Below are 26,763 nucleotides of genomic sequence, written 5' to 3'. Positions count from 1 at the left end.
AGTATCCTGAAAGTAAATCAATTTTGGAAATTATCTTAGCTTGACCAACTTTATCAATAACGTCCTCTATCCGAGGTAATGGATAGGAATCAGCTTTGGTGAGCGCATTTACCTTCCTAAAGTCGGTCACAAACCTGAAAGATCCTCCGTCTTTCGGTACTAGGAGACATGGGGAACTCCAGTTGCTGAAACTGGGCTCAATGATATCATTCTTGAGCATATAATCAATTTCATCTTTTATCAAAACAGCTTTTTCCGGGTTAACTCTATAGGGGTGCTGTTTAATGGGTTTTGCGTCACCTACGTCTACATCATGAGGTGGAACCTTCGCTTCTTTGGGGACATCCCCAAAAATAGAGGGAAATGTCTCGAATAACTGAGACAATCTCTGGCTTTTCTCTGTGGACAAATGCATAAGGTGGACATTCAAATTATCTAAAAAGGAAGAATTTACCAATTTTGGGGGTTTCAATTTATCATGTATCACATCATCAGAAACATTTGAACATACAGGTAAAGTAATTTTAGCTGTGGAATGAACATTGTTACAATTATCATAATATTTTTTCAGTGAGTTAACATGATACACTGTCTGTTTCTTTCTTCTGTCGGGCGTATTGACAACATAGTTCAAATCACTTAATTTTGAATGCACTGTAAAGGGTCCACAATATCTCAGGGATAACGCATTGTTCAGATTAGGCACTAGCACAAGAACTTTGTCGCCTGGATTGAATGTTCGTTTACAAGAACTCTTATCATACAGTCCTTTCATTCTAACTTGGGCCTTTCTTAAGTTCTTGTGAGCCATTTCGCACACGGCTTTCAGTCGAACGTGAAAATCGTCGAAGTTTTCCACTGGATGATCACTGGTACCTGTCCAACGTTCGTGTATCAGCTTCAGGGGGCCACGGACAGAATGTCCAAACACAAGTTGAAAAGGCGAGTAGCCTAAAGAGTCCTGGACACAGTCCCTCGCGGCGAAAATAATCCAAGGAACAGACTCATCCCATTGGGTGTTACTATTAGCGAACGTTCTTAGCATGGTTTTGAGGGTTTGGTGGAACCTCTCAAGTACGCCTTGAGACTGAGGGTGGTAGGCTGAGCTGGTGATGTGGGTAACGCCTAGCTTGGCTAGTGCTTCCTGAAAATGGTGACTGGTGAAGTTGCTGCCTTGATCTGTTTGCACGATTCTAGGTAATCCAAAGGTAGTGAAGAACCGGGTCATGGCTCTGACTACAGTCTTTGCCTTAATGTTCCGTAAGGGAATTGCCTCGGGAAAACGGGTACTTGAACACATAAAGGTAAGTAGGTACTCGTTGCCCGCCTTGGTTTTAGGCAAGGGACCTACACAGTCCATGACGATTTTAGAAAAAGGTTCTTCTAATACAGGAATCGGACTCAAAGGGGCCTTAGGAATTGTCTGGTTTGGCTTTCCGGCCAACTGACAGTTCGTGCAACTTCTACAGTAACGCGACACATCTTTTCTCATTTTGGGCCAAAAGAACAGTTCTTTGATCTTCGCCGTCGTTTTAGTGACACCTGGGTGCGCTGACATTGGATGGTCATGTGCCAGCTTAAGTATTTCATGCCGATAAGGTGGAGGGATCCACAGCTGGTTTTTACCCAACCATGGTTCGGCTGGTGAGGCAATCACTGGTATAGCGCGACGAAAGAAGAGGCCGTTCTCGGAGAAATATTCTCCATCGTCAGATGATAGAGATTTTTCGACCGTTGCTTTGAGTTCCGCGTCGACTTGTTGAGCTTTAATGATGTCTTCCTGAGATATCCTCAGGGGTAAGCCCAGACTTGTGTTTTCTGGAAGCATAGACTCCAGTTTGGGAGTCGAATTTCTTGACGATGATGGTAGGTGTGGTTCAGACGTTGTGTCAGCCAATTGTTTGGTCTGGCTTCTTGTCACCGCACATGCAGGATACAGTTCATAATCATTATCTGGAACTGTTGACAAAGGGTCTGAAACCGTACAGGGGTATACTTTGCTTCCCGCAAGGTCATTCCCTAGAAGTAGGTGTACTCCTGGGACAGGAATACTATCTATCACACCTAAAATGACCTCACCTTCGACGAGATGATGTTTCAGGGCAAACTTGTGTAGAGGGACGACAGTAGATTTCGTCCCTACTCCCTGGATAATGGAAATCCTTCCGGTGTTCGTCTCTGGTGAAATGTCCATTGAACTTTTCAAAAGGAGTGATTGTGACGCTCCTGTGTCTCTTAGAACGGTGATATTCCGCTGAGACAACGGATCACCTGGTTTGCTAATGATGGCTTCGGCAATAAAAGATGAAAAGTCAACTTTTCTCGATCCCTCGAGATCGGTAGACTCGGAAGAAACTGGATGGTGGCGAGAACAGTCAAAATGTGACTGCACATAATGTGTGGAGACTTGACTACCTTCTTGCGGACACTTAGGGTTAGAGTCCTTTAGAATTCTAGAGTTCATAGTTGAACTGGCTGCTTGAGGGGATAGAGCATAGTGCGCGGAAGTACGCACCACCTCTCTGTTATATTGACGACGTTTGTAACAGTCCTTGACAAGATGACCAGGTCTTTTGCAGAACTGGCATACTGCTCGACGATTGAGAGTTGATCTGGGTTTCTCTCTGGACTGTAATGCCTTCACGTGTTGGCCAACAGGAGGATTGCTGCCAAAAAGGGGAAGCACGGGGTTGAGGCGGTTTCCTGACACTGGTGGTTTCTTATGCACCAACATATATGTGTCAGCCGACTCAGCAGCCTTCTGGATGTCAATTATCTTGTTATCCAGTATGTGTAGTCGTATCTCTTCAGGCAGGGACGATAGGAATTCTTCCCTTAGGATAAGAGACCTGAGTTTCTCAAACTCAGAAACTTCTTCAGAGTGTAGCCACCTTGAGAATATTTTCTCCTTTTCAAAGAGAAATTCCACATATGATTGTGTGGGTAACTTGCGGAGTGTTCGGAATTTTGTCCGATAGGCCTCGGGCGTCAGTGCGTAGGCCTTTAAAATGGCAGTCTTGACCAAACTATAGTTATTTTGAACGTCGTGAGAGAGTGCCTGGTATGTTTTTGCAGCTTTCCCAGTAAGGACAGAGCTCAATAAAGCCGTAATGGAAGTTTCGGGCCATTCACATGTCTTCGCTAAACTCTCAAACGAGTTAAAGAAAACGACCAAATCTGTTTCATCAAATTTAGGAACTAACTTCCCAAATTTGGCAATCACTTGCCCTACCGACAACTTTTTTGGATCTACCAGAGAAGTAACATCACTAACTTGACCAAACTCTAATTCCAACCTCCTCTTATCTAAAGCAATTTTAGCCTCTATCTCCTGTTTCTCTAAAGCAACTTTCTCCTTCTCTAGAGCAATTTTAGTTTCAAACTCCTTTTCTTTTAAAGCCTTCTCTAAAGCAACTTTCTCCTTCTCTAAAGCAATTCTAGCTTCTAATTCTACCTTCTCTAGAGTTTTCTCCTCGCGGAGTAACACATCCGCCAACAAACTTTCATCAAATACTCCTTCATTAATGAAATGAACAACAATTTTATCTCTCAACACCTCTGATTTCTGCGTAACAGAATAATCCAATTTCAATTCCTTAACAACACTAACCAAAACTTTTCTACTCAACTTTTCTACATCTTCAAAAGTAGGATTAGCCAAAAAAGACTCCATAACACTAACTTGAAAATCACAACAAGCCTAGATTCTTTAAATTAATACACAGCGTTGGGCCGTGTACCTGACCTCTAAATGTAGGACGTGACACGTCTGCTTATTTGACCTAGATACTCTAGCCTGAGCGCGCGTTGTAAGAACACTGCGCTACTGGATATAAAAACAACTAAATCCAACTAACCTTAGTATTCAACTGATATAACCAACAACTGGAACGACAGATTAAATCCCGGACGGGCCCCCACTTTGTAACTTTAACCTATCTATCAGCCAAATAGAAGGAGAACGTCCCCGGATTCATTTTTCGGGGTCATATGCAAATGCCTTACGGCCTAAGTGGATGAACACTTAACACAACGACACACTAGGGCTCGAATTTAATGTCTAGGGAAGCTAGTGATACTATTGTAATTAACACTCATCCAATCTACATACGACCTTTTAATCAGCGAACACAGTTGTGGCAGAACACAAAGATGAACTAGATAAAATATTTAATGTATAAAATATCAAAAACCCAACTTACAAAATGCAGGAAAAAAACACTATCACAGATTTCTACACTGTCTAAAGAACAGCTACAGGCCACACAACACTGCTATATCTTCAAGACTTACTTAGCGACAAGTAATATTATACTAGAAGACTAAATCAACTGAAGAAAGCAAGGCACACACAGGTCTTAAGTACTCTCACGTTCAAATGGTCAGAGTCTATAGCTGGACAATATGGACGGCTGCCTGATCAAGGTAAAACTGCCTCGTAGACTGCCAGGTCAAGATAAACTGCCTGCGACAAGTCTCAAATGGAGACTCACAGATCACTCAAGGCCACTTGAGCTACTGTTATCGTGCTGGTTGTGTTTCCTATGGTGTGACACTTTACGTGGTTCTAACCACTAGGCCACTAGTGGTGTTCCTAACCACTATGCCACATTACTCGGCAGCCAGCCGAGTTTCTAAGCCACTAGACCACTAGGCACCATAGACTCTACTCAGTTTCTCACCGAGTATTCGAAACTCGGCCGCCGCCGTGGCGCGCCGAGATCCTAGCCATTGAGCTATGGGGTAGTCATCTGATTAGAATCATTCAATCAGATCTTAATGGAAAATTTCTATATCTTAGACCCCTTAATAAGTCAGTGGAAATTTTCCGGTTGTTGCACAATCACTCCATATAAGGTATCATACAATGTCAAAATAAAAATAGAACCTGACTCGACCTAAGTAGGTCACACTCTGTCTATATAAGTTTGTTTTAGAACATGTATTGAATACATCTATGAGCTAACAAGCATCCATACCCAGTCGTATCTTTTGAGAGCACTTGACTTAATCATCACTTGGTATTGTTAATTTCCTAGAAAATGCTTTTCTGCCACCCACAACACTGCAGACAGCATCGATAACAACCTACCAAGGTGAAGATTGCTACGCCCAATTTCCTTTAGCTGGCCAGGACTACTTCACTGACCCCACCAGACAGCTTTGTGCTGGTGAAACCACAGGAGGAGTTGATGCTTGTTCGGTACGTCGAGATTTCACATAAATAACTTTCGAACGATTTCCGGTAACCAGAAGTGGGACTTTATTTCTGTGGGAACAAGATAACTTGAATACCATTTCAGTTAGGTATACACAATTTCATATATAGGTGTAAGATCTTATACTTAAAGTAATTTGCGACATCCGAAAGTGGTAATTTAGTCTATTTCTGGTTTCTAAAATGCCGATAGCTGAAGTACCGTCTGGTTGCTGTCAAATTTTGAGTAATATCCGGTGACCGGAAGTAGGATTTTATTGTCATAAGTGAACTATGTTATTTGAGGGGAGAGTCCGCTTTATATAAACAATGCCTGGGCCGGAGGTGATGACAGCTGGTATTTATACTAAAGTGTTTGCACGTGTTGATATTTGAAAAAAAAAAACACATTAAAAACTTAGTTTCTAGTGAAAAACAACAACTTAGCAGTAAAGTGGGTCCCCTCGAAATCGGGGCCCCTGCTGCAGTCCTCTTAGCCACCCCCCCCCCCCCTTAAATCCTAATCCGCTACTGGTTACATAGTAGTCACATCCAAGCATCGAATTATATATTGATGTGCAGTTTTTCAATATAGTGTGACCCGGGTGCGGAACTACAATACCGCCAGATCCCGCAATGTGGGGGGGGGGGGGGGGGCGGGGGCAGGCCATTTAGAGGGCTCTAAAATTCTACCTAAAAATGTAAAGACTATTAAATGTTAATTAACCATTAAGCAAACTGGCAAAACGTTTTTTTTTCTGTAAATTTTGCTATTTTTTGCTTGTGTCACTCTGTGCGATCTGCACACCTCACCATCTGTCTCTGTCTAACCTCATGAATTTTGATCTCAGGGAGATTCAGGAGGACCCCTGTTCTGTCTGAACTCTGCGACCAACACTTGGGTGGCTGTTGGGGTCGTCTCCTACGGTCAAGGCTGCGCTAGGGCCAACTACCCCGGCGTGTATACTGACGTCAGCGCCTACTACGACTGGATCCAACAGCAACTGTAGAGGCAGACAGCTGTAGAAGCAGACAACTGTAAAGGCAGACAACTCTAGCGACTGCCAAATCTAGCTGTAGATTAGTTTACGATATTGTTCTTGTTGTATGATTTCTCCATTTATAGACATATTATTAAGAACAAGGAGGAGGACGTTTAAATAAAACAGAATCGCATATTTTAATAATAAATACTACATGACAACATAGATCTATATGAAATGTAAGAGCTGGTAGATCCATGTTCTGTGCCAGATTTTTATATTTAACACTTTCATTCTGAGCTTGATTACATTTAGTAAAACTAGAACTAGACTTTTTATTTGGTGTACTGTTACCCTAGAAGATTTAGATTTATCGAGACAGGGGTGTCTGCTGTGTGAGTTTCAATGTGCTCTACTTTTTTCTTCTTAAATCTAGATTCTAGATCTAGATCTATTTCTTTATCTCAGCTTTCATGTCTAGGTCTACGGCAGTCTATGCAAAGTAAAATTAATAGAGAGTTACCTGTCTTGCTAATGTAAGATAAACATAACCGATAATAAAAATAGGAGCAGCTGTAGTCCAAACCTTGGTGATAGTGACAACGAAATTTTGTGGAATAAAATGTGATATCTGACGATCAGTGGCGTTTGCCTAATGTTTTCGGTTTAGTATCTTCTGTTTTTTTAATTTACAACTGAAATAATATTGGTGTCTGATGTGCGTTTGCAACTGCTGTCATGTCATCGCTGTCGAAAAATTTAATGATTTTTAATTCTCACACTGCAGCTAGGGATAAAATATTTCGGTATGCACTTTTTTACTTTTAAATGTTTTAAGTTTTCTAGAATTCTATTGTCTGATAGTCTTATAGTCTTATAGACTAGATCTAATAATTAGGCCTAAGCAAATTATTAATAGATGGGCTTTAATTATTTAATTATTAATAATTATCTGCTTTATACTACTAAGACTAAGATCATAAGATGTACTAGTCTAATGTGTAGTAATTTTACTATTTTTTTAGGACTAGGCCTATTATTAATAATTATAATTAATAATTAGACTGGCTAATATATATAAAAAATGGGTAATCTATCGTTTTAGGTACGTAAAATCGCCTGCGACTAGTAATGTGAAAAACAGGTGACTCCTTAGATTTTAATAATTATTTCACATTTTGAGGATGATTTATGTTTTGAAAAATACGAAAATATTTCCTTGTTTATTGTTTCATTTATGTACCTGTTTTTAAACAATTGAATTAAAAATTTTCAGTAATAAATAAAGACTAGCGATGTTTCCAACAGATGCAATCATGCTCATTTACTATAGCAGCCATCTTGTTTTTTTTGTGTTTTTTTATAATAAACTTATAGCGCAAGATTCAGGGGAAGCCACTCTAACTTACAGATGGCCGCTTTTTATATAGCAAATCCTGCTCGCAAACACTGCTGTTTAAAGTTAATTTCTTGCCAATATTGATATATTTAGCCATTGATTAAGGTTTATTATTCATTTATCTATAATATTTGACACAAATATATCACAATATACTTCTATCAAAGCCTTGATAATGAGGTAACTTTTTCGGACATTACTAGCCGTGCGCGATTTTACGTACCTAAAACGATAGATTACCAAAAAATTTACTTATGTGGTAGATTCTAGAATCTATGTAGTATTTTAAATAGTAAAATTGGTTATAATATGCTACAATGTTTGTATTAATGTGGGGAGGGGGTGGTGAATAAGGCTAAGCAGTTCAGTCAACACACAATTTCAATCTTTTATTATTCATTTTATGTATGAAACTACTTTTTAACTGTTATGGATGTTTTTCTTTTACAAATTTTAGGCAATATTTTCTTAAAATGAAATGAATAAAATTCCTTTGTAAAAAAAATAATTCATTATTTCTTGTTGAGTCAGTATGTTTGCTGTAGTTGTGGAGTTTCAGTGAAAGTTATCTGGACTTGATAAAGTTTAAGGTTATAAAACAACATGCCGTGTAGCGATCATTTTAGAGTAAATGTTTCAAGGAAAATTAGGACATAGAGAATCTAAGCCTATTCAATTTTTAGCGCAATTTCCATTCTGGAGAATTGCATTTATTAACCCGTCATTTCTGGATGTATGAATGGATGGATGGATGTGTGTCCGCAGCTTTAAGTCGTATCTCCTCCTCAACGAAGCAATATCGATGACTAGTTCCAAAAGCAATTATGTTAAGCAAGTTACGAGGATGAGCATAGGCCATAAAAATTCCGGGTTTCTTTCATGTATTTCCCGGAAAAGCCAAAAAACCTCGAAAAAATGCAGTTTTTTGCCCATATCTCGGCAACCAGACCACTTAGCGACTTGAAACATGTACCAATCAATTCCTGCCATAATTTAGAACAATATTACCGAAGAAAGTTTTCAAAAATATCCTCTCGTTCGGGCACAAATTTTAAAATTACATAAACACCTACAAACCGATCGTACTTCTAGCTTGAATGCATTATACGTCAGAGCTATTTTTAGATAACATAAGGAAATTGCGCATAAATGTCACTAGACTTTTTTAATTAACTTGTTTAATAATAAACGTTCTAGTTTTTAAAAAGAAAATTATTTAGAGACAACAGGAAAAGGTCCTTAAAGCTTGATCTTCTCAGGTCATATCTTTGAACCATGTATGTCATTTTAATCAGAAGTTTAAAACCATTATAAATGAATCTCAAAAAAATGAATCTCAAAATAGCCAAGAAAGAAGTACTATCATTAGTATCAACATTGGGTTAAACTTTTATCACATAGAGCCTGGTTAGTAGTGTGAATGAGACCATTGATAATACGGGAACAGTATAAAAATGTGTGGCCATGTATCAGTCAAAGATTTTATATTACTTTAGTCAAGCATTTTTACTCTCATATATTCTTATACTTTAGAAAAATTAGTTGTTTTTTTTTTCATATCAAAAAGTACTTTCAACAATAAAGGAAAATATAAATAATCTTTAAACTTTGCCCTAATAACCCAGATTTGTAGTCTAGCTTAGTTAACAGTGCCTAGTGAATGTACATCAAACTTGTACCATTAATCTAGCTGTTCTGAAACAATAATGTTATTAGTACAATTACAATGCTAAGTTTCATTGTTTTAATATAAGTAAATATCAGTTTTCTTTAGCTGTAACTTAAAGTTAAAGGTTTTGACATTACACATTTACTGCTGTAAAATGACATGCTTAGGAGAGCTTAGCTTAATCCGTGTTCTCTTGTTTACTGAAGCAGCAAGTCGAGGTTAATCTCAAAAGCTTAGTTTGACTCTAAAGTCTAAAACTGTCCTCCAACGCGTGAGATGTGATTTTCTTCACCACTTACACAGCTGTCTGTCTGACACACCTTCCTCCCTCACCATACTTTAGGTGATGTACTGATAAAGGTACTCAGTGAACCCTTTAACCCTCCTCTTTTGATCTTACCACATTCTTAGTTTGGTTCAAGCCTATGCCCCCATCCCAGGCATAGTTCACCAGGTAAAGCTCTTATAATACAAAAAAGAAAAAATATTCATTAATACTCGACTTTAAAAGGTCAAGTATACTTTAACTGTATGTTTTTCCATCAGTAGGAACCAATTATTTACTTTTTTTTTTAACTCTGTGAACTTTTAAACCCTCCCCTCATCCTTTGATCTTACCACATTCTTAGTTTGGTTCAAGCCTATCCTTATCTGAGGCATAGTTCACCATGTAAAGCTCTTATAAAACAACCAGCAAAAATATTCTATAATACTTGACTTCAAAAGGTCAAGTATACTTTAACTGTGTAAAGTGTATTTTTTTTCCATCAGTAGGGACCAGTTATTTACTTTTCTTACTCTTAACATTTTTCTATTGTTATTTAATAAACATGATTACTGATTCTTTTAATTAGCAAATATATTAGGTAATCTTTTATATTTGTTTCCTAGATAAAGAAAAACTTATTTGGTCACATACCTAAAAATCAATGCAGTGATTCTATATACTTAAGTATCATAGTTGTTTTAGGTATTATAGTTTTAATTTAAAGTATGATCAACGTAAATTCCCTCTGAAGATTTTACTCAACCATTTTAATTCAAGCTGTCTGTAGGTGATAAAGTTTGAGACTACCATGTTTGTCAGTTTGAATTGTCTGTTTTCTGCTTGCAAGTGAGATAACAAATTCATTTATCTTACCTGAAGGTCAAGGTTAGCACTGATAAGTGTATTAAAAGTGTTGTGAAATATTTTTTCATTTAAAAATAAGCTATTTTATTTTTTTTTATTTGTATGGTAGGACAAGTGCAAGTTAGGCAGAGAACTTCCCAGTACTCTCACATTCTTACAACATAAAATGTTTTATTGAAATTCATACTAGAGAAATATTTTTTTTAAACTTAATTGTTAGTACACACAATAAAGATGCAGTCCAAATATTGTAATAGGAACATATGAGAAGCTCTATCATTGTTGTGTTTTTGTGAAGACGTTTTTATAAATTACAGTTTTTGCCCAGATTATTAGATGTCATCTGCTCCCAATAACTCTGTAATTCATGAAACTATTCAGTGTTAAGTTGCTGTCTGTAACTAATTTGTTACAAATGAACAGCCACTAATCTCTTCACAAATTTCATATCACTCTCCATGTTACATACACTGGAAAGTTAATTCTAGCTCTGTAGTTGCCCCTGCTTGTTTGCTTTATGCATTGTAAATAAATAAATGGCTCCTAGTCTGATTGATGATTGGTTGGAATCAGGTGCAAGTCCTGAGCCAAATGTCACCATGTATTAGTACCCCCCTTCACATAGCAAATGGACTCAAGAGAAAGGTGCTACTCATACAACTTGGCATCAGCTGTGTCACAGGAGCTACCAAAAAGAAACCAGAGTTGGTAATACAATCACCTAAGGGGCTCCAGTTTGATTTCTGAATTTACCCTTCTAGAAGGGTTGTTGTCCCCAGCTATCAAGCCTCATCTGCTTGGTGTTTGAACTCTGGCCTTTTCAGTTTAGCAACCATGAGCTTGACCAGCCTGACCACACCAACCCCAGTATGCATTGTATGAGCAAATTTACCACACTCTGCCCTATTGATGTTTCTATTTAATGTGATTATTTATATTTTATGATTTCATCTATTTTTTTTTTTATTATTTATATTTGATGATTTCCTCTGGTGTATTTTTTATTTTTCATGTTTGTTGAGATTTTAACTTCTCATTTAATTTATTGACTGTTGTTACCCCATCAACAGATTTGTACAGTATGGCTCTCGTCTGATCTTATGGCAGTTAACTTACGGCTCTCCTGATGTTAAAGGGGGAGTAATCACAAGGTTAAGGAAGCTGGAGGGTGCCTTAGGCTTGTCTCGCAAGTGTGAGTTCATTTCACTTTTTTATTGTACATTTTTTGTTTATTTTTTAAAGTTTATGAGATAATACCCAATGTTAGGATCATAAACCAAATGAATGAACTTTTTAAAGAGGGCAGTTAGGGATTTGTGCCAGCCATTCCCCATTAAACCCTGTTGACTGCTAGTTAGATGGAAAAGGTTTTTATTGAAGTGTCGGGAGTTGATTTCACTGCACTGTGAAAACCTCTCAAGTCCTTCAGATGTTTGATGGCTTGTAGAGTCTGTGAGACTTCAGTGCCAAGATCTCTGCTCCAGCAAACCTATCAGGGACATCTGGTTTTACCATGTCCTGATGGGTACCATTGCTAGGTTGGGAGACCACACCAGCCATGAGCTATTACATAGATCTACATAAATGTTGTTGTTTTATCTACTCTGTAACCGCATAAAGTTTGAATTCCTTAATTGATAACTTTGTAGCTAAATTCATTTATCTTTAAGGTCTTTACCAGTTATAACCTAATTATTGTTGCTAAGAAACCAGAGCAGTAAGATTGTTATAAGAAAATAACAAATAAAACTGTTTGTAATTACCATTTATAACCTACTTAAAGTACTTATTGTTGCTAAGAAACTAGAGCAGTAAGATTGTTATAAGAAAATAATGAATAAAAACGGTTGTAATTACCATTTATAACCTAATTATTGTTGCTAAGAAACTAGAGCAGTAAGATCGTAATAAGAAAATAACAAATAAAACTGTTTGTGTCCAGTATTTCGTCTAGGTAACTGCATTGACTTGGCCCACAAAGCTTCTGATGCTCTCTCCATCCCTGAGCTGGGCATGAGACTGCTGACTTTTACATCACAAGTCATGAAAGCTCTCTGGCTTCTCATTGACCATTTACTTTGGTTTAGTAAAGTTGGTCTTGTTAATGTAAGTGTTTTTAGACACAGTTTATTTCATGATTAGGACTTAAATGTTGGTCAGCCTGAAAGTCATTAATAGACCGTGTAATATTTTGTACGAAGTGACTACTCGGAAGAAGATTTTTCTCCACTTAGTCGGCAAAAGATAGCTCTGCGCATGCGCAGTGAACTATGGCTAGGGTTAGGGCTAGAATTAGGGTTAGGGATAGGATTAGGGTTGGTGTTAGGGTTCTGCGGTTGTAAACACATGTATGCGCAGTACCATTGAAAACATCACCGCGATGGCAAGTCGTAGTTTCTCTCCAATGCGCATGCGTATCTTTTTCCGGCTAGCATCGGCCTATTTTGTATTGTTTCCTAACACTTCCAAGTTTTTAAAATTAATGTTTTATCAGTTGCTTCTATTTTAAATTTGTAAGTTGACAGTTCTTTTTTTTACAATTAGGTGGATCAAATATTTTGGAACCAGTGGTCTTTAAGAGCTTGGCTAATTGCCTTGACAACAGCCAGCATTGCTGATATGATTAAGTTGCAGGGTGTTCAGAACAAGCTACACAGACATCGCAAGGAGTTTGGGAAAGATGCCAAAATATCAGACAAACTTCAGGTAAACTTCATGAAATAGTTACACTATTATAGTCTTTTCTTGTTTCTGTTTGGTCTTTATTGTGATTTCAGAAAGTGGGTCATTTAGTGGTTAAAAAAATGTATCAACTAGTTTATATTTAAGTTCAGATTGTAACCCTCAACCTTTTTTATTTCTAGCTTTATGGAATCAGTAAGTTGTGAAATTATTTTTCAGATTGAGATGCATTCTGTGCGCATGAATTTCTGGCGAGACTTCTGTGACCTATTTATCCCTCTGGGTGGATTAAGTTACGTCAGCCCTGGCTTTTCTGCACTGACTGGAGTTGTTTCATCTGTTATAGGCTTCAAGCAGGAATGGGAAAAACATATTCAACCTTTTAAACCTCAGAACTAAAAAAATATAATTCAAACAACGAAATTTAACTTACTTAAACGCTTTGTTATGTTGGCACCATGAAAGTTAATTTTATTTTTTATTTATATTAAAAAGTATTTTCTTCAAATACAAATAATGTTCCTTACTATATGCATAAAATGAAAAGTTTTAATTAATATTTAATGACGAACATTCAGCATGTGAGGGAATATGACGTGTTAATTGAGACATTATCACCCACTGGGTAATGTCACTTAATGCTGACTTCCTTCTTTTGTTGTATGTTAGTTTTATTTTATACTGCTGGCTGCTGTTACTGCTATTAGTGTTACTTAATATGGGATAATGATGCTGAAATGATGTTTTATCCAGTGTAAAATCATTTAGCTGAAGTCCCTGTGTTGATTTTCTGCTTCAATATTGTTTGCTGCTGATGTATGCTTTATTTCATTTTTGTAATGTTCAGTTGAAGAAACATTGTTGCCCTTTTAATCTCCAACAATTGTACAACATTAGTCTCTGGTCAAAGGTTGAAGCTAAACAAGAGTGATGTTCAGAGTAATTTTCACTTTTTATCATTTTAGAGTTGCATCAGTATATATGGTAAAATAAATAACAATGTGAGAAAATGATAAAACACTCCCTACCAATGTTGTGCTTTATATGTCACCAATCTGCTAAAGCTTTCATCCCGGTAAACTAGAATTGTATATTTTTTAGTTTATTTATTTTTTAATAGTAGTACATGTCTAATGGAGAGGCATTGTGACAACATTTCATGTACTTAATAATAATACAAGCAAAACTTACACTAAAATACTTACTACAAATCATGTGTTTTGAATCTGAAATATTTTTATATGATTTTTTTTTCTTGTTGATTATTATTTCTGAAATACAGCAAAATATGTTAGTTGACTAAATATGACGGGTAGAAATATCTTGAAGTCACCATTTTTGTTGTATGAATTATTTATTTCTTTGCTTACATTTTTCTTTGTATCAATGCAACAGTTTGAAGAATATTTTAGTATTGGTAACTAATTAGTTGTAATATCAGTTGAAAAGTTTGCCATTTCTTTACTTTATTACAATAATGAAAAATTTAAGCGCTAATATTTTAAAATATGTACTTTAAGCAGAGCAAAATCAAAATAAAACAATGAATGATATTTACCATTTGTATTGGTTTTCTGGAGCTAGTTTTGAAAAATAAAGTAAAATTCTTCAAAGCTTAAAAAAGAATCGTTTTCTTTTTTTAGTATTGGGCTGGTAAGTGAATACATGAAGGATAAATGTGTGATTCTTTTTATTTATCATGCTTAGAAATATGTATCAGATAAAATGTTATTACTGTTCCATCTAATCAGTATCAAAGAAATCAGCAAGAAATAACTTCTAAAATATCCTACCGTTTAAAATTTTTAAAAATTTAAAAGATAAATGTTTAAATTGAGAGCTGGCTAGTAAGTAGATAACATCATGTGTGAAACCATTAGGTAATTATAAGATATTCCATTCCATTGAAGATAATAAGCTGATCAAAATTTGTGTCAGTCAATTTAAAGCAAGGAGAAATGTTAATGGTCAATGTTGCTGCTTTTTCTTAGCCCTCATTGAACTATATATAGTATAGGTCTACTTAGACAGAATATTGTATGTTAAGGATTAGGGTCTATAGGCTGAATTAAAAACAACTGGATATTCATAAGTAGCTACATCTATAGAATCTGCCTTTTTTTGCCAGGAACCCGTTTAATATATGGCCGAGATATTTTTAAAAAATGACATGTCAACAAGGCTTTATAAAATAAATGTATTTACACATGTTAATTCTATAATTAGTAGCTCAATGAAATTGGGTTTTTTTTGTCCAATGGAAGTGCTCACGCAGATGTGGGAGCAGGTAGACTGAGCAGTTACATCGAGAGTTCTGGGTAGGCCTACGGGTGGTGATGGGGATTACAAGGGGGGAAAGCCGTTTTAAGGTACTCAGCATTATGAGAAAGAGGGAGGGGGGAAAAAGATTGTAGGAAAAAAGTCACAGGAAAAAAGTCACAAATGTATATTTGCATGACATTTGTTAATACTTTTATGTATTAAATATTAAGAGAGTGCAAATTAACTTAGGATTAATTTAATGTAATGTGTGTAGGTTGTATACGCATAGTAATTTTTATAATTCATCTAAAAATATTTAGTATGCAGTATGTAGATTGTAATTATGTTAAACATAAGATTAATAGCATTTAATAGTTTTCATCGTGTTTTTTTTAAAAATACTAACATTAAATTACCGTGAAATGGTAAGTTCATCTGACTTGCTGCCCTCAACTCATCACAACAATAGTTATGTTTAGTTCAACCACCTTTACCGCCCACATTTATCACGCTCATTCAGTGGCGTATCCAGGATTGTCTCAAGGGGGGGGTCCAATTTTTACCCGGGGACAAACTTTCGATTTGCACCCCCCCCCCCCTCCCTCAAACTTTCGATTTGCACCCCCACTCAAACTTTCGATTTGCACCCCCCCCTCATACTTATTCTATATACTGAGGGGTCAATGGAGGGGGTTATGACCCACCTAACCCCCCCCCCCCTGCCTACGCCAATGCGCTCATTACATAACAAAATGTAGGATCAAAACAGAAAGCCGACAAGGTTCAAAGGCTGTCATTGACGCAAAACGTCTACAAAACAAAATATGTTCGGACAATACCCATTATACTGAGGAGAGGCCGACCAGAGAATAGCCTACGGCAAAACATAAGCAAAACACGATGTGCCTAAATTTCTTTTATAATTAACTTTTCTACCGCGTATTTAACTAAATACGTAACAAAATTTGAGATTGTTGTGTAAATTATCTTAGAGTATTTTTACTTACAATTGTTATAAGCCTTAATGCTTTTAACGTCTATAAATAATTTATGCTATCAAAAAAAAAAAAAACAACCCACAATACAAATACAAAATGTTACAATTCTTAACAAATAAATCAAAATATTTCTAAAAAGATTTTTGTGACTTTTTTTCTGTGACTTTATTTCTGTGACTTTTTTTCCGATAAAATTTTTCCACTGTGACTTTATTTCTGCGACTTTTTTTCCTAGCAAAAACAGTGACTTTTATTGTTTTATTTTTCCTTTGACTTTTTTTTCCGTTCACCGGAAAAAACAAGGGGAGAGCACTCTAGATTTAATAACTATTAAACAAACATGGCGCTTTCCAATGGATGTTCTTGTCGATTAGCTCCATCTATTCTCAATGCAGATCTATCGAATTTGGCTGCTGAATGTCAACGGTTGATGGATGCTGGTTCTGACTATCTTCACTTGGATGTTATGGATGGACATTTTGTGCCTAACTTAACTTTCGGACATCCTGTTGTAAAATGTTTACGTCCCAAACTACCGGGAGTATTCTTCGAAATGCACATGATGGTTGCTGATCCTGAAAAGGTTTGAAACTTGTTTATTGTTTAACTAGATCTGAGTAGATCTAGAAAGATCTAGATATACCTAGATCTAGATCTAGAATCTAGTACTTGATCTCTAGATCAAGAAATATAATTAATAGATCTAAACTCTAGAGTAAAGTGTAGGCTTTTTGATGAGAATTACAGAATGATTTTTTTATTAAAAATGTATCAATAATAGCTTGCACACTAGTAAACTAAGCCAATTTAGCATATTTTAACTTTCTGTGCAAAGTTATTATTACTGAAAAAAATTCCAAAGTCAGGTCAGCCTGTGGCACCCTCCACTGAACTTGACAGAAGGAAAAAAAAACTTGACCCGTGACCTTCATTAAAACAGAATTTGCTTTTGTTTTTTTTTTCATTGTTAGTAAACATGTGCTTAATCTTACCCAATAAGTGATAAAAATATGAAAATTAATGTTAATTCCTGTTGTAAAGTGAGATAAACAGATTAATAAACACGTGTTTTCTTGAGGGGGTGTGGCACATCCCGACATCGCATTGTTTGTGACTTTATATTTGTGTTTTATGACTATATTTGTTCACAATCAGCATGCTATGCTTTTACTTTTGATAAAGGGTAAGTATACCAAGTTACAAAACCTGAAATCTAACTAATAATTCATACTTTCAGTTTAAAAAAATAATAAAAACGATCATCAATGAAGAAAGCGTAAACATTCTATTTTTAGGTGTGACATAAAAAACAGTCATAAATCTAGCCGAATGATTGGATTATTGCGCGTCACACATTTTCCCGCGCTTCGTGTTCACCAAAAAAGATTATAATAAAATGGCATTATTATTCTTACAGAGCATATCTCATGCCTACAATAAATTATTACCAGTTTATTGTAACGTGTGTAAAATTAATGCTTTCAAGTAAAAGATAGCAATAGTCTGGTTAAAAATAGCTGCGGTATTTTATAGTTATTTGATTTGGAAAGATAAGAATTATATAGAGCTACTTTCACTAAGGCGCCGCTTGCGAGACAAACAAAGGAATTAGGCCAAAAGTAGATCCGACAATTCTTAAATAACAGACTTAAATAGAAACGGATAGTTCAGATTTCTTAAATTAACGATGGCTTCGTAATCATTAGTTTTATCGCTTTACCCATTAGTGAAAGCGAAACTGGTCGCCATTTTTGGTAAGCGCATGAGCCGTGCGATGGCGTAAAAACAACAAACCCGGAAGCTGTGAAACGAACGGCCTAGTAAAGTGCCGCGCAATGTCAAAATCACACAAAACAAAGCAGCCCTTTTTAAAAAAAAATTATTTGAAAAAATGGCTGTCCATCTTTTTAGTAATTAGTTAGGGGTCATTTTTCGACCCATTTTGAAAAGTATAAAAATCCAAACTACTTAGGCCCTAAAGGGAAAAAATGGTATTTTCTGCCCTTTTTAGCTCCAAAAACATTTCACGAGGATGTCATTGTGACATTTGCCGCCGACCAAAATATTATGCATAGAAAGCGCGCAGTTGATTGCTTGGCGGCTGACTATGAAATCCTCTAGGGACGGCTCAAAATGTATTCCAACTAAGTAGATATTTGTAAACCATTTTTTTTAAATGCATATTCTTTCCCATGCTTTTCGCTTGGCAGTAAAGAATATTTTACCTGTAGTGTAATTGTTTTCCATTCATTTTTGGGGGCGTTTGTGTGATTTGTTTAATTTGTAAAGATTGTGTTTGAAAACGTTAACAAATTTAAGGCAATGTACAATTTAACTAGATTTAATTTAACTAAATTTAACTAGCCTATTTACTATTTACCTAGATAGGCTTAATAATGATTCCATGTTTAACTTTATATGGCTACATTTATCTGTAGTGGATAGAGAGTATGGCAGATGCTGGTGCAAACATGTATACATTCCACTATGAAGCAACTAAAGATCCAGTTGAATGTATAAGAAAAATTAGAGAGTCTGGCATGAAGGTAACAATGTTAAAATGTTTTTTCAATGCAGAAAACCTACTGGGTTTTTTATTTATAAGTGTGGTACAGGAGTAAAACTTACTTATAATATTTATCTAGATTTTCCTATATGACAAAAAAATCTTTATTATAATTCTGTGGGAATGCTAAAAGTCTTTTTTTTTATTTACTAAAATGCATTTTGTAAATCAATAAAAATAGTCACATGCATAGCAAGTTGGAGAGAATAGACAAGGGAAGAGAACTCTTGAAAGCTATAATTTTTTGTCTGTACCGTAGCCAGAGTGACTGGGATTGATGTTGATATATTGTTTTTATTTGGTCCTGCAGGCTGGTATGAGTGTTAATCCTCCTACAGATGTTGAAGTTCTTCTCCCTTACATAGATCTATTAGACTGTGTTCTGGTTATGACTGTCAACCCAGGATTTGGTGGTCAGAAATTTATGTCCGAGTGTTTGCCCAAGGTCAGTTTTATTCATTCCAGTACTATTAAAACTTCATAAAATAAAGTGTTAATCTGTTTTATATTTGAAGTATTTTGTGAAATTCTACTCTCATTTTATTTTAAATTCATTTTATTATGTAAGGGATATAAAAACACCTTTGATAGCAGCCTTCAATTGTAAATGTTATTTCTACAGATAGAATACCTAAGGAAAAGGTTCAAGCATTTGGATATTGGAGTGGATGGTGGTGTAGGACCAAAAACTATTCAAGAATGTGCTGATGTAAGTTGTATTCCACATCTTTTAGTCTCTAGATTACCAATACTCAGTTTGATTTTAAATCTGTACGATATAGTTTCACAATTTGGCCAAAAACTTCACCTGTTTATGTGAGAAGTTTTAGTGAAATGGTTTTACCCTTTTAATAAGAGAGTATTTGATGTTTGTGCATGATATACTGAGGACCTTCCATGTTCCAGGCTGGTGCAAATTTAATCGTGTCAGGAAGTGCCTTGGTCCAGCATGAGAACCCTGCAGTTTGTATAGCTGACATGAGGAACATCGTCAATACTGCACTGGAGTTGATACGCCAATAACTAATTAACTGTTCAATTTATTTTAAAACCTACTAATGCATTATATTTGTGAGAATCAATTTTACATTATTTTAACATGTGCAATTTTATAATTCATATTTGGTGATTTTTTTATATATAGATTGTCAATATCCAAAATGAAATGATTTTAGGGAATTAGTAAATTATTATTAACTGTCTAGATTAGAATACTTTGCCTGTAAGATTTATATGTAAAAGGTTTTTATAACTGGATCCAATTGGTTTTTTTTTTTGTTTTTTAAAAAGGAATAAAATGTTTATTATATAATGAATTGATTAAATGTGTTTGGATGGAAGGCGAATTTTCAAAGTATTTTTAATATTAAATGTTAACAGATTAACAAATGAGATTTTAACACAAGTGTGTCATCATCTGCTCAGTTAATGATACTAGATACTTACAAACAAAACATTCATCACATCTCAGAAGCCAGACATTCACCATTAACCAAAGATTTTAAAATATACTGGTTAAAAATGTATTTATAATTCAACAATAAAATGAATTATTTTGTTTTTTTATCACAAAATTAAGTAAACATTGCTAAAAAAATATGTTAACACAACAATACAATTCTTTACTTTGTATAGAAGCCAGTCTTAATTTTAAAAACTTGATCAAACAAAAAATCATCACAGAAAGAAATACTGACTGTACAATAAGTTGTACAATTAAAAACATTGGACGGAATGTCTGTGAAATTAAGTTATTGTAAAGAATGAGCTCTTAGCTCCTGTGGGAGATTTGTTAACAAGGCCCCCAGCACTGAAGCAGTTTGACCAGTTACAGAACAGTTCTGTATGTAATTCAGATAATTTAATTACTATAGTGATTATTTGTACATGAACCATGGGATGATTTTACAATAACATTTTGCTAATAACTTATTAGAAAACAGAACTAACATTTATTTAATATACTATATATAGTATAACATTCAATTTCAACAGTGTTTAAACCATTAAAAAAAAGTAAATATGATTAAGAAAAAGTTTTGAGCTATTTGTGTCAAGTCTTTAAACATGATTAAAAAATAAATGATGTATTTTAAACAAGCTTAAGTTTATCATTTGCATCTAGTCCAGTACTTAAAGGTGCAACATTGGAATAGGAAATCATTTCTGGTGTTGCAACTCTGTCTGAGTAAGTAGCCTCCCTTACATTGACCCTGAAACAATACCAGTTTTACTTTTAAATTCTTATTTGAGTACAATAATAAAATTATGCATGGCATAACATAATTTATATTATTTCTTGAAAAAAAAATGTTGCCAGAAATTGTATTTACCTTCTCTGAGCCCTGTACTTCTTTTTATAAACCACAGCAAAAACTATGGCAACAATCAAGGCAATAGTTAGGGGAATCCCCACAGCTAGTCCAACAATCAGTGGAATGTTTACTGTGGATTGTTAGCAACAAAATACATGCATTAGTCCAGGTGTTGTCTAACATCTAGGCAAATCTAGTAGGGGAAATAATGACTAGGACGCAAACATATTTGACACTGACTTTTAAACAATATACAATTGATCACATGCCTGACCAGTTGTGCACAATATTTACAATAAAATACTAGCTGCATCCCGTGCTCCGCCACGGTAAATCTTTTTTAAATGTACCAACTTGGGAACAGGACAAAACTAAACACAACACAAACGAACGCAAAAAAAAAAAAAATACAAACAAAAAAAACAAACACAACACTCATAACATAAACACAATTTAAATGCAATCATAAAGGCATATTGCTCACAGTCTAGCCCGTAGCGCCAAATCGCGCCCTTTCCGGTGATTTGCACCCCTTTCAAACTTTCGATTTGCACCCCTGTCCCCCCCCCCCCCCGCCCTAAAACGTTCGATTTCCACCACCCCCCCCCCCCTCAAATTTTTTCCAACCCACTTTGGCGCCCCCTAAGGTTGGCACCCGGGGACATATGCCCCCCCTCCCTCGCTACGCCTCTCCTATAAAACCCCTAGCTTGTCCGCAAACCGAAAGATAGAATAATAATTAGTAAACAGTATAAATAATAGGCAGTATTTAAAATATCCGTGTTTTACCTACAATATTTCACTTTATCCATTCACGCATTTTTTCCCAGTAATTTAAAATTTTAAAAATTTACAATAGAGTTTCATAACTAAAACCATTGCGTACCGAATGAACGTGATGACGCGTCTATAATAGTGCTTAATAGTTGATTAAAATTTATAAGTAGTAAACATTACATTCAGTGAATAAAATAAATAAAAAATAGCCTTTTATCAATCAATGCTAATTATAATATTCCAACAATAATGTACTTTTACACGTCTGCATAATTTGCATTCACATTTTGCTAATTATATTATTCCAACAATTATTCCGTCTTGCAGATTTTGTATTCACATTTTTAGCGTGAGTTCAATTTATTTTTAAAATACCTCCCTTGGCAAAATTACTAAACAGTTTAATTAGATTTTTCTAACCTACAGCTATTATGTTATTAAAATGTATCCACTTTCTCTAGGAATATTAACGAAAACGATATTTGACATTGATCCTTTTAATATGTTTTAGCAATGTGCATGTATTTAATATTCTCTTTACGTTATGCAAAATTGTACAAACAGTGGAAATTATAAAATAGCTCTATGTCGTTATATAAACAAACCCTACTCTATTACTTGTAATAAGACACTGCAGTGCACTGAAAAGCACAGCATGGTGCGTAATTTACTTTTATAGTCCCAAAATCTATAGCGATGACGGCCCGCTTATATTATAGATAAAAAAAAAACATAACATAACTACTTACATTCTTCCTCATTGCTCCTGGGAGATAAAACAGTATGAAAGTTATGATTTTAAATTTATCTATTTTTAGCAGTGAGACATGTAAACTATCTCATATCAATTAAAAAAGTTAATTAACTTCTGCAGTCAAAAGCAGATGAAGAAAGTGACCTACTTGCAATATGCCTCTCCATTTTGATTGAGCTGACATTTCTCATCTGATGTACAGGCTTCAATAGCAGCAAGAATCTGGCACCTGTTTACTGTAGGTGGAACTGGAGGATTGGATAGTTTAATCATCAGTTCCTGTTTCCAAGACACATGGGGCAGATAAAGTAGAGTTCATCTGCTTCAGAGACCTCAGTATATGAAGGGATAATGTGGTCAGCACTATGCCCAGCCACCTTTGTTTTCCTAATGTAAGTTAGGTACCCATAAGAGCTGGATGGACTCAGGGACATTCCACTGATTTGAACCCAGATTCAAACTTGAGAATTGCGGGTTAGCAGTCTAGTTCTCTACTGCTAGGCCATGCGTCCCATTGATAGTTAAATGCTTGGGTCCTTTCTTATGTTTTCTTCATTGTTGTGTTTTCTCCTCACAACTTAATAACTTAGGTACTCATTCTTAACAGCTTGTAACTAATATTTTTTGCAAAAATAGTGCAGTATTTTAAAACTGAATGGATGGATTACACCAAGAGATATTACAAGTGATTAAGTTAATTGTACCTGTAATATTTCCCACTGTGACTGTAGCATTTTGTAAAACTCCATCCACGACCAAACCTGTCTCAGCTATGTACAAGATGGCTTCTACCAGTTTACTTGCAGCCAGTGTATCCACAGAGGTGGCTATAATCACTGATAAATCTACAATCACACTGCCATGCCTTGAGGAGAATAAAATATTTTTATACAATCACACTGCCATGCCTAGTGGAGAAATAAATATTTTTAATGCCATTATTTTAATCTTTTTTTTCATTTTTTTATGATTCATACTAGTAACTTCTTCAATGACGTTTTTACATAGCTCAGCCTAAACTAAATGCTAGAAAACAAATTTTTAATTAAAAGCGTGGTTTAAAATTTTTTATAATGAGTATTGTTTATTTTTTAAACAAATTTCAATTTGTTTACTTTTAACCTCCTTCAAGAATGTATTTATAAAAGGGAGGCAACAAACCTCATATTGTTGATCTTGACTTGCTTCAGATAAGTCACCTTTTCAATCATCTTAGTCTTCAGCTGAAACAGTTTTTTTACTGTAGGTACATGCTATTTTTACTTGTATTTTGGTTATAACACAACGAATGAATTGGGGAATATTGAAAGATAGGTCAGTTGAAAATGTATATGTGACCTTGCATTATGTCTTGTTATTACCATGTACTATAACATATCTTTTTAATGCCATGATGGTAATGCTGACAATAATCTACTGAGCTTACAGATTTTTCTATCCCTCTAAAGTTTAGCATAATTTAAATAGCTTACAGATTTTTCTATCCCTCTAAAGTTGAGCATAATCTAAATAGCTTACAGATTGTCCAATCTTTCTCTGTAACTCCTGGTAATCACTTCCTAGTTTTTCTCTCAAGTTTTTCCCAGAGACATCCATAAATAATTTGACTTGAAATCCATAGCCAGCAGCGCCTGGTAAATTTGGGAGAGGTTTGATAAGAGGTTTATTGCATGATGATACAGCACAGGTTGGGGGAGGTTTGATAACAGGTTTATTACATGATGATACAGCACAGGTTGGGTGAGGTTTGATAACAGGTTTATTACATGATGATACAGCACAGGTTGTGTGAGGTTTGATAAGAGGTTTATTACATGATGATACAGCACAGGTTGTGTGAGGTTTGATAACAGGTTTATTACATGATGATACAGCACAGGTTGTGTGAGGTTTGATAAGAGATTTATTACATGATGATACAGCACAGGTTGTGTGAGGTTTGATAAGAGGTTTATTACATGATGATACAGCACAGGTTGTGTGAGGTTTGATAACAGGTTTATTACATGATGATACAGCACAGGTTGTGTGAGGTTTGATAAGAGGTTTATTACATGATGATACAGCACAGGTTGTGTGAGGTTTGATAAGAGGTTTATTACATGATGATACAGCACAGGTTGTGTGAGGTTTGATAAGAGATTTATTACATGATGATACAGCACAGGTTGTGTGAGGTTTGATAAGAGGTTTATTACATGATGATACAGCACAGGTTGTGTGAGGTTTGATAACAGGTTTATTACATGATGATACAGCACAGGTTGGGGGAGATTTGATAAAAGATTTATTACATGACGATACAAGTACAACAGCACATGTTGAGGGAGGTTTAATAAAAGGTTTATTATCTGAACAATAAAGGTGGTCAAAAGTACTCAAAACTTACTGTAACATGTTTTGATGTCAGTTTCATCCACTTCAAAACCTGGGTTACAAGAGCAGGTAAAGGCACCTGGTTCATTGTTACACAGCTGTTGACAGCCACTTGAGCCTTGAAGACACTCATCTATGTCTGAAAGTTGAAATGTGCCTGCTACATTCATGGTCCAAGGGAAACTAATCTAACAGTAATATAGGTTAGAACAAAGGGAGATAAACCTGTAATTTTCAATTTCTGTATATTCTGGAATATTAGGGGATTGAGTGTATCAGACAACTTCCACTGTTTCCAGTTAAAATTTACACCTTGGGATATACCAGCCATATAAGATAACCACCTTTGAAGATGATCCCTGATTTTTGAGATGATTTTGGCATTAAAAGTCATCTTAATATGTAGGAAAAGAAGGTAAATTTCTGCTCTTTAAACCACATCATATCTGGTCTGTCCACTTATCAAGTTACACAACCAGATGCCACAAAGCTAAACTATACACTAAATCCATAGTAAAAACCTTCCACTGAAACAAGGTGTAGAATTGAGTGGGTAGTTCAGGTTTACCTTGACACGAGTATCCATCAGCTGCCAGTTTGTATCCAGATCCACAGGCGCAGGTGTAGCTGCCTGCTGTGTTGGTGCAGTTGTTGTCACACTGGTTGGTCTCACTGGACGCACATTCATCCCGGTCTGGGGGAGAACAAAATGATGGGTGGGGGGGGGGTGGATTTTAACAAAATAAGTTGACAGCTAAATCACATGTGGGAGTTAGTTAAGAATAATAAATATGTTTAGAAATATACTTTATTTGGGAGTAATTTAAATAAAATAGGCTTAGAAATATATTTATTTGAAAGGCAATTTAACAAAATATGTATCAAATTATTTTTAATTTAGAAGACAATGTGAACAAAGGATATTTTCAACAATTTATTGACTATTTACATTTGGCATGACGCAATTAAAAATACTTTAAAAATGGATGACTGACCCACACACTGGCCACTTGTATCCACATAGCCAACATCACAGCCACACCTGTATGAGCCAGGTGAGTTGATGCACACCTGCAGCAACAAGTTTGGGTTAAGGTGAATTACCAGAAATTTATGGCAAAGAAAATTTAGGATTATTTTTTTATAAACAAAAAATAATATTTTACAAGCAGTATTTTTAACTAAAAAAACTGTTCTTTAGAAAGCCGAATAGCAAGTCAATATCCTTACCCAGTGAAGTCTAGCAGGGTCTTGGCAAACAGCAGTTGTGTTTTTACACTCATCAACATCTGTGTCACACTTTGCTCCAGTCCAGCCTGGGTTACACATACATGTGCCAGTGACACTGTCACACACACTCTGTGATGTGTCACAATCACACTGCTTCCTGCACTCTTCTCCATAAAAGTTTAAGGAACAGGCTGGTCGAATAAAAAGTATGATACCAGTAAAAATGTGAGTTATGTGCAATTTTGTGAATATTTTTTAATCTTATAGATTTCAAGTTTATGAAATATTTTTAGTTAATAGTTCACACATTAAATGTGCTTAGATTTAGAGTAAATAGGATTCCAGAAGGAATCCCTAGTTTCAGGAAGTTATTTTGTTACTATCTAACTTATAAAACTGGGAATATGTTGGTTTTCTTTTAAT

The 26,763-nt window shown here is 35.4% G+C and overlaps 3 protein-coding genes across 3 annotated transcripts in view; 2 read left to right on the top strand and 1 right to left on the bottom strand.

Moving 5' to 3' along the window:
- Positions 1 to 6,630: 6,630 nt before the first annotated feature.
- Positions 6,631 to 14,661, top strand: LOC131951659 (peroxisomal membrane protein 11A). The gene is made up of 5 exons (XM_059314010.1): positions 6,631 to 6,986; positions 11,451 to 11,572; positions 12,323 to 12,486; positions 12,925 to 13,086; positions 13,282 to 14,661. The coding sequence occupies exons 1-5, from the start codon at positions 6,919 to 6,921 to the stop codon at positions 13,459 to 13,461; spliced, it is 696 nt and encodes a 231-aa protein (XP_059169993.1). The 5' UTR covers positions 6,631 to 6,918; the 3' UTR covers positions 13,462 to 14,661.
- A 1,996-nt stretch (positions 14,662 to 16,657) lies between these two features.
- On the top strand, positions 16,658 to 20,209 carry LOC131951660 (ribulose-phosphate 3-epimerase-like). The gene is made up of 5 exons (XM_059314011.1): positions 16,658 to 16,905; positions 18,761 to 18,868; positions 19,199 to 19,333; positions 19,511 to 19,597; positions 19,795 to 20,209. The coding sequence occupies exons 1-5, from the start codon at positions 16,663 to 16,665 to the stop codon at positions 19,909 to 19,911; spliced, it is 690 nt and encodes a 229-aa protein (XP_059169994.1). The 5' UTR covers positions 16,658 to 16,662; the 3' UTR covers positions 19,912 to 20,209.
- Positions 20,210 to 20,221: 12 nt separating this feature from the next.
- Positions 20,222 to 26,763, bottom strand: part of LOC131951651 (uncharacterized) — a gene marked incomplete at its 5' end in the record, with an annotated part of 48,082 nt that continues 41,540 nt past the window's right edge. Inside the window, 11 exon segments of the mRNA XM_059313995.1 lie at positions 20,222 to 21,101; positions 21,222 to 21,333; positions 22,730 to 22,746; positions 22,883 to 22,982; positions 23,439 to 23,599; positions 23,896 to 23,957; positions 24,253 to 24,365; positions 25,124 to 25,249; positions 25,679 to 25,804; positions 26,106 to 26,181; positions 26,341 to 26,531. Of these exon segments, the coding sequence (XP_059169978.1) occupies positions 20,981 to 21,101; positions 21,222 to 21,333; positions 22,730 to 22,746; positions 22,883 to 22,982; positions 23,439 to 23,599; positions 23,896 to 23,957; positions 24,253 to 24,365; positions 25,124 to 25,249; positions 25,679 to 25,804; positions 26,106 to 26,181; positions 26,341 to 26,531 (1,205 nt within the window). The 3' untranslated portion in view covers positions 20,222 to 20,980.

Source organism: Physella acuta, unplaced genomic scaffold, assembly GCF_028476545.2.
Source record: "Physella acuta isolate Inbredline_101_S28 unplaced genomic scaffold, ASM2847654v3 ptg000820l, whole genome shotgun sequence".
In the NCBI taxonomy this organism is placed as follows: Eukaryota; Metazoa; Mollusca; class Gastropoda; family Physidae; genus Physella; species Physella acuta.
Note: the sequence above shows the minus strand (reverse complement) of the source record. Positions and strands in the feature narration are given on the sequence as shown.

Coding starts and splice junctions, on each gene's coding strand:
- LOC131951660 (XM_059314011.1), top strand. CDS start 16,663: ATGGCGCTTTCCAATGGATGTTCTTGTCGATTAGCTCCATCTATTCTC. Junction 18,869..19,198: donor TTAGAGAGTCTGGCATGAAG/GTAACAATGTTA, acceptor TTGGTCCTGCAG/GCTGGTATGAGTGTTAATCC. Junction 19,598..19,794: donor CTATTCAAGAATGTGCTGAT/GTAAGTTGTATT, acceptor TCCATGTTCCAG/GCTGGTGCAAATTTAATCGT.
- LOC131951659 (XM_059314010.1), top strand. CDS start 6,919: ATGTCATCGCTGTCGAAAAATTTAATGATTTTTAATTCTCACACTGCA. Junction 11,573..12,322: donor CTTAGGCTTGTCTCGCAAGT/GTGAGTTCATTT, acceptor GTTTGTGTCCAG/TATTTCGTCTAGGTAACTGC. Junction 12,487..12,924: donor GTAAAGTTGGTCTTGTTAAT/GTAAGTGTTTTT, acceptor TTTTACAATTAG/GTGGATCAAATATTTTGGAA.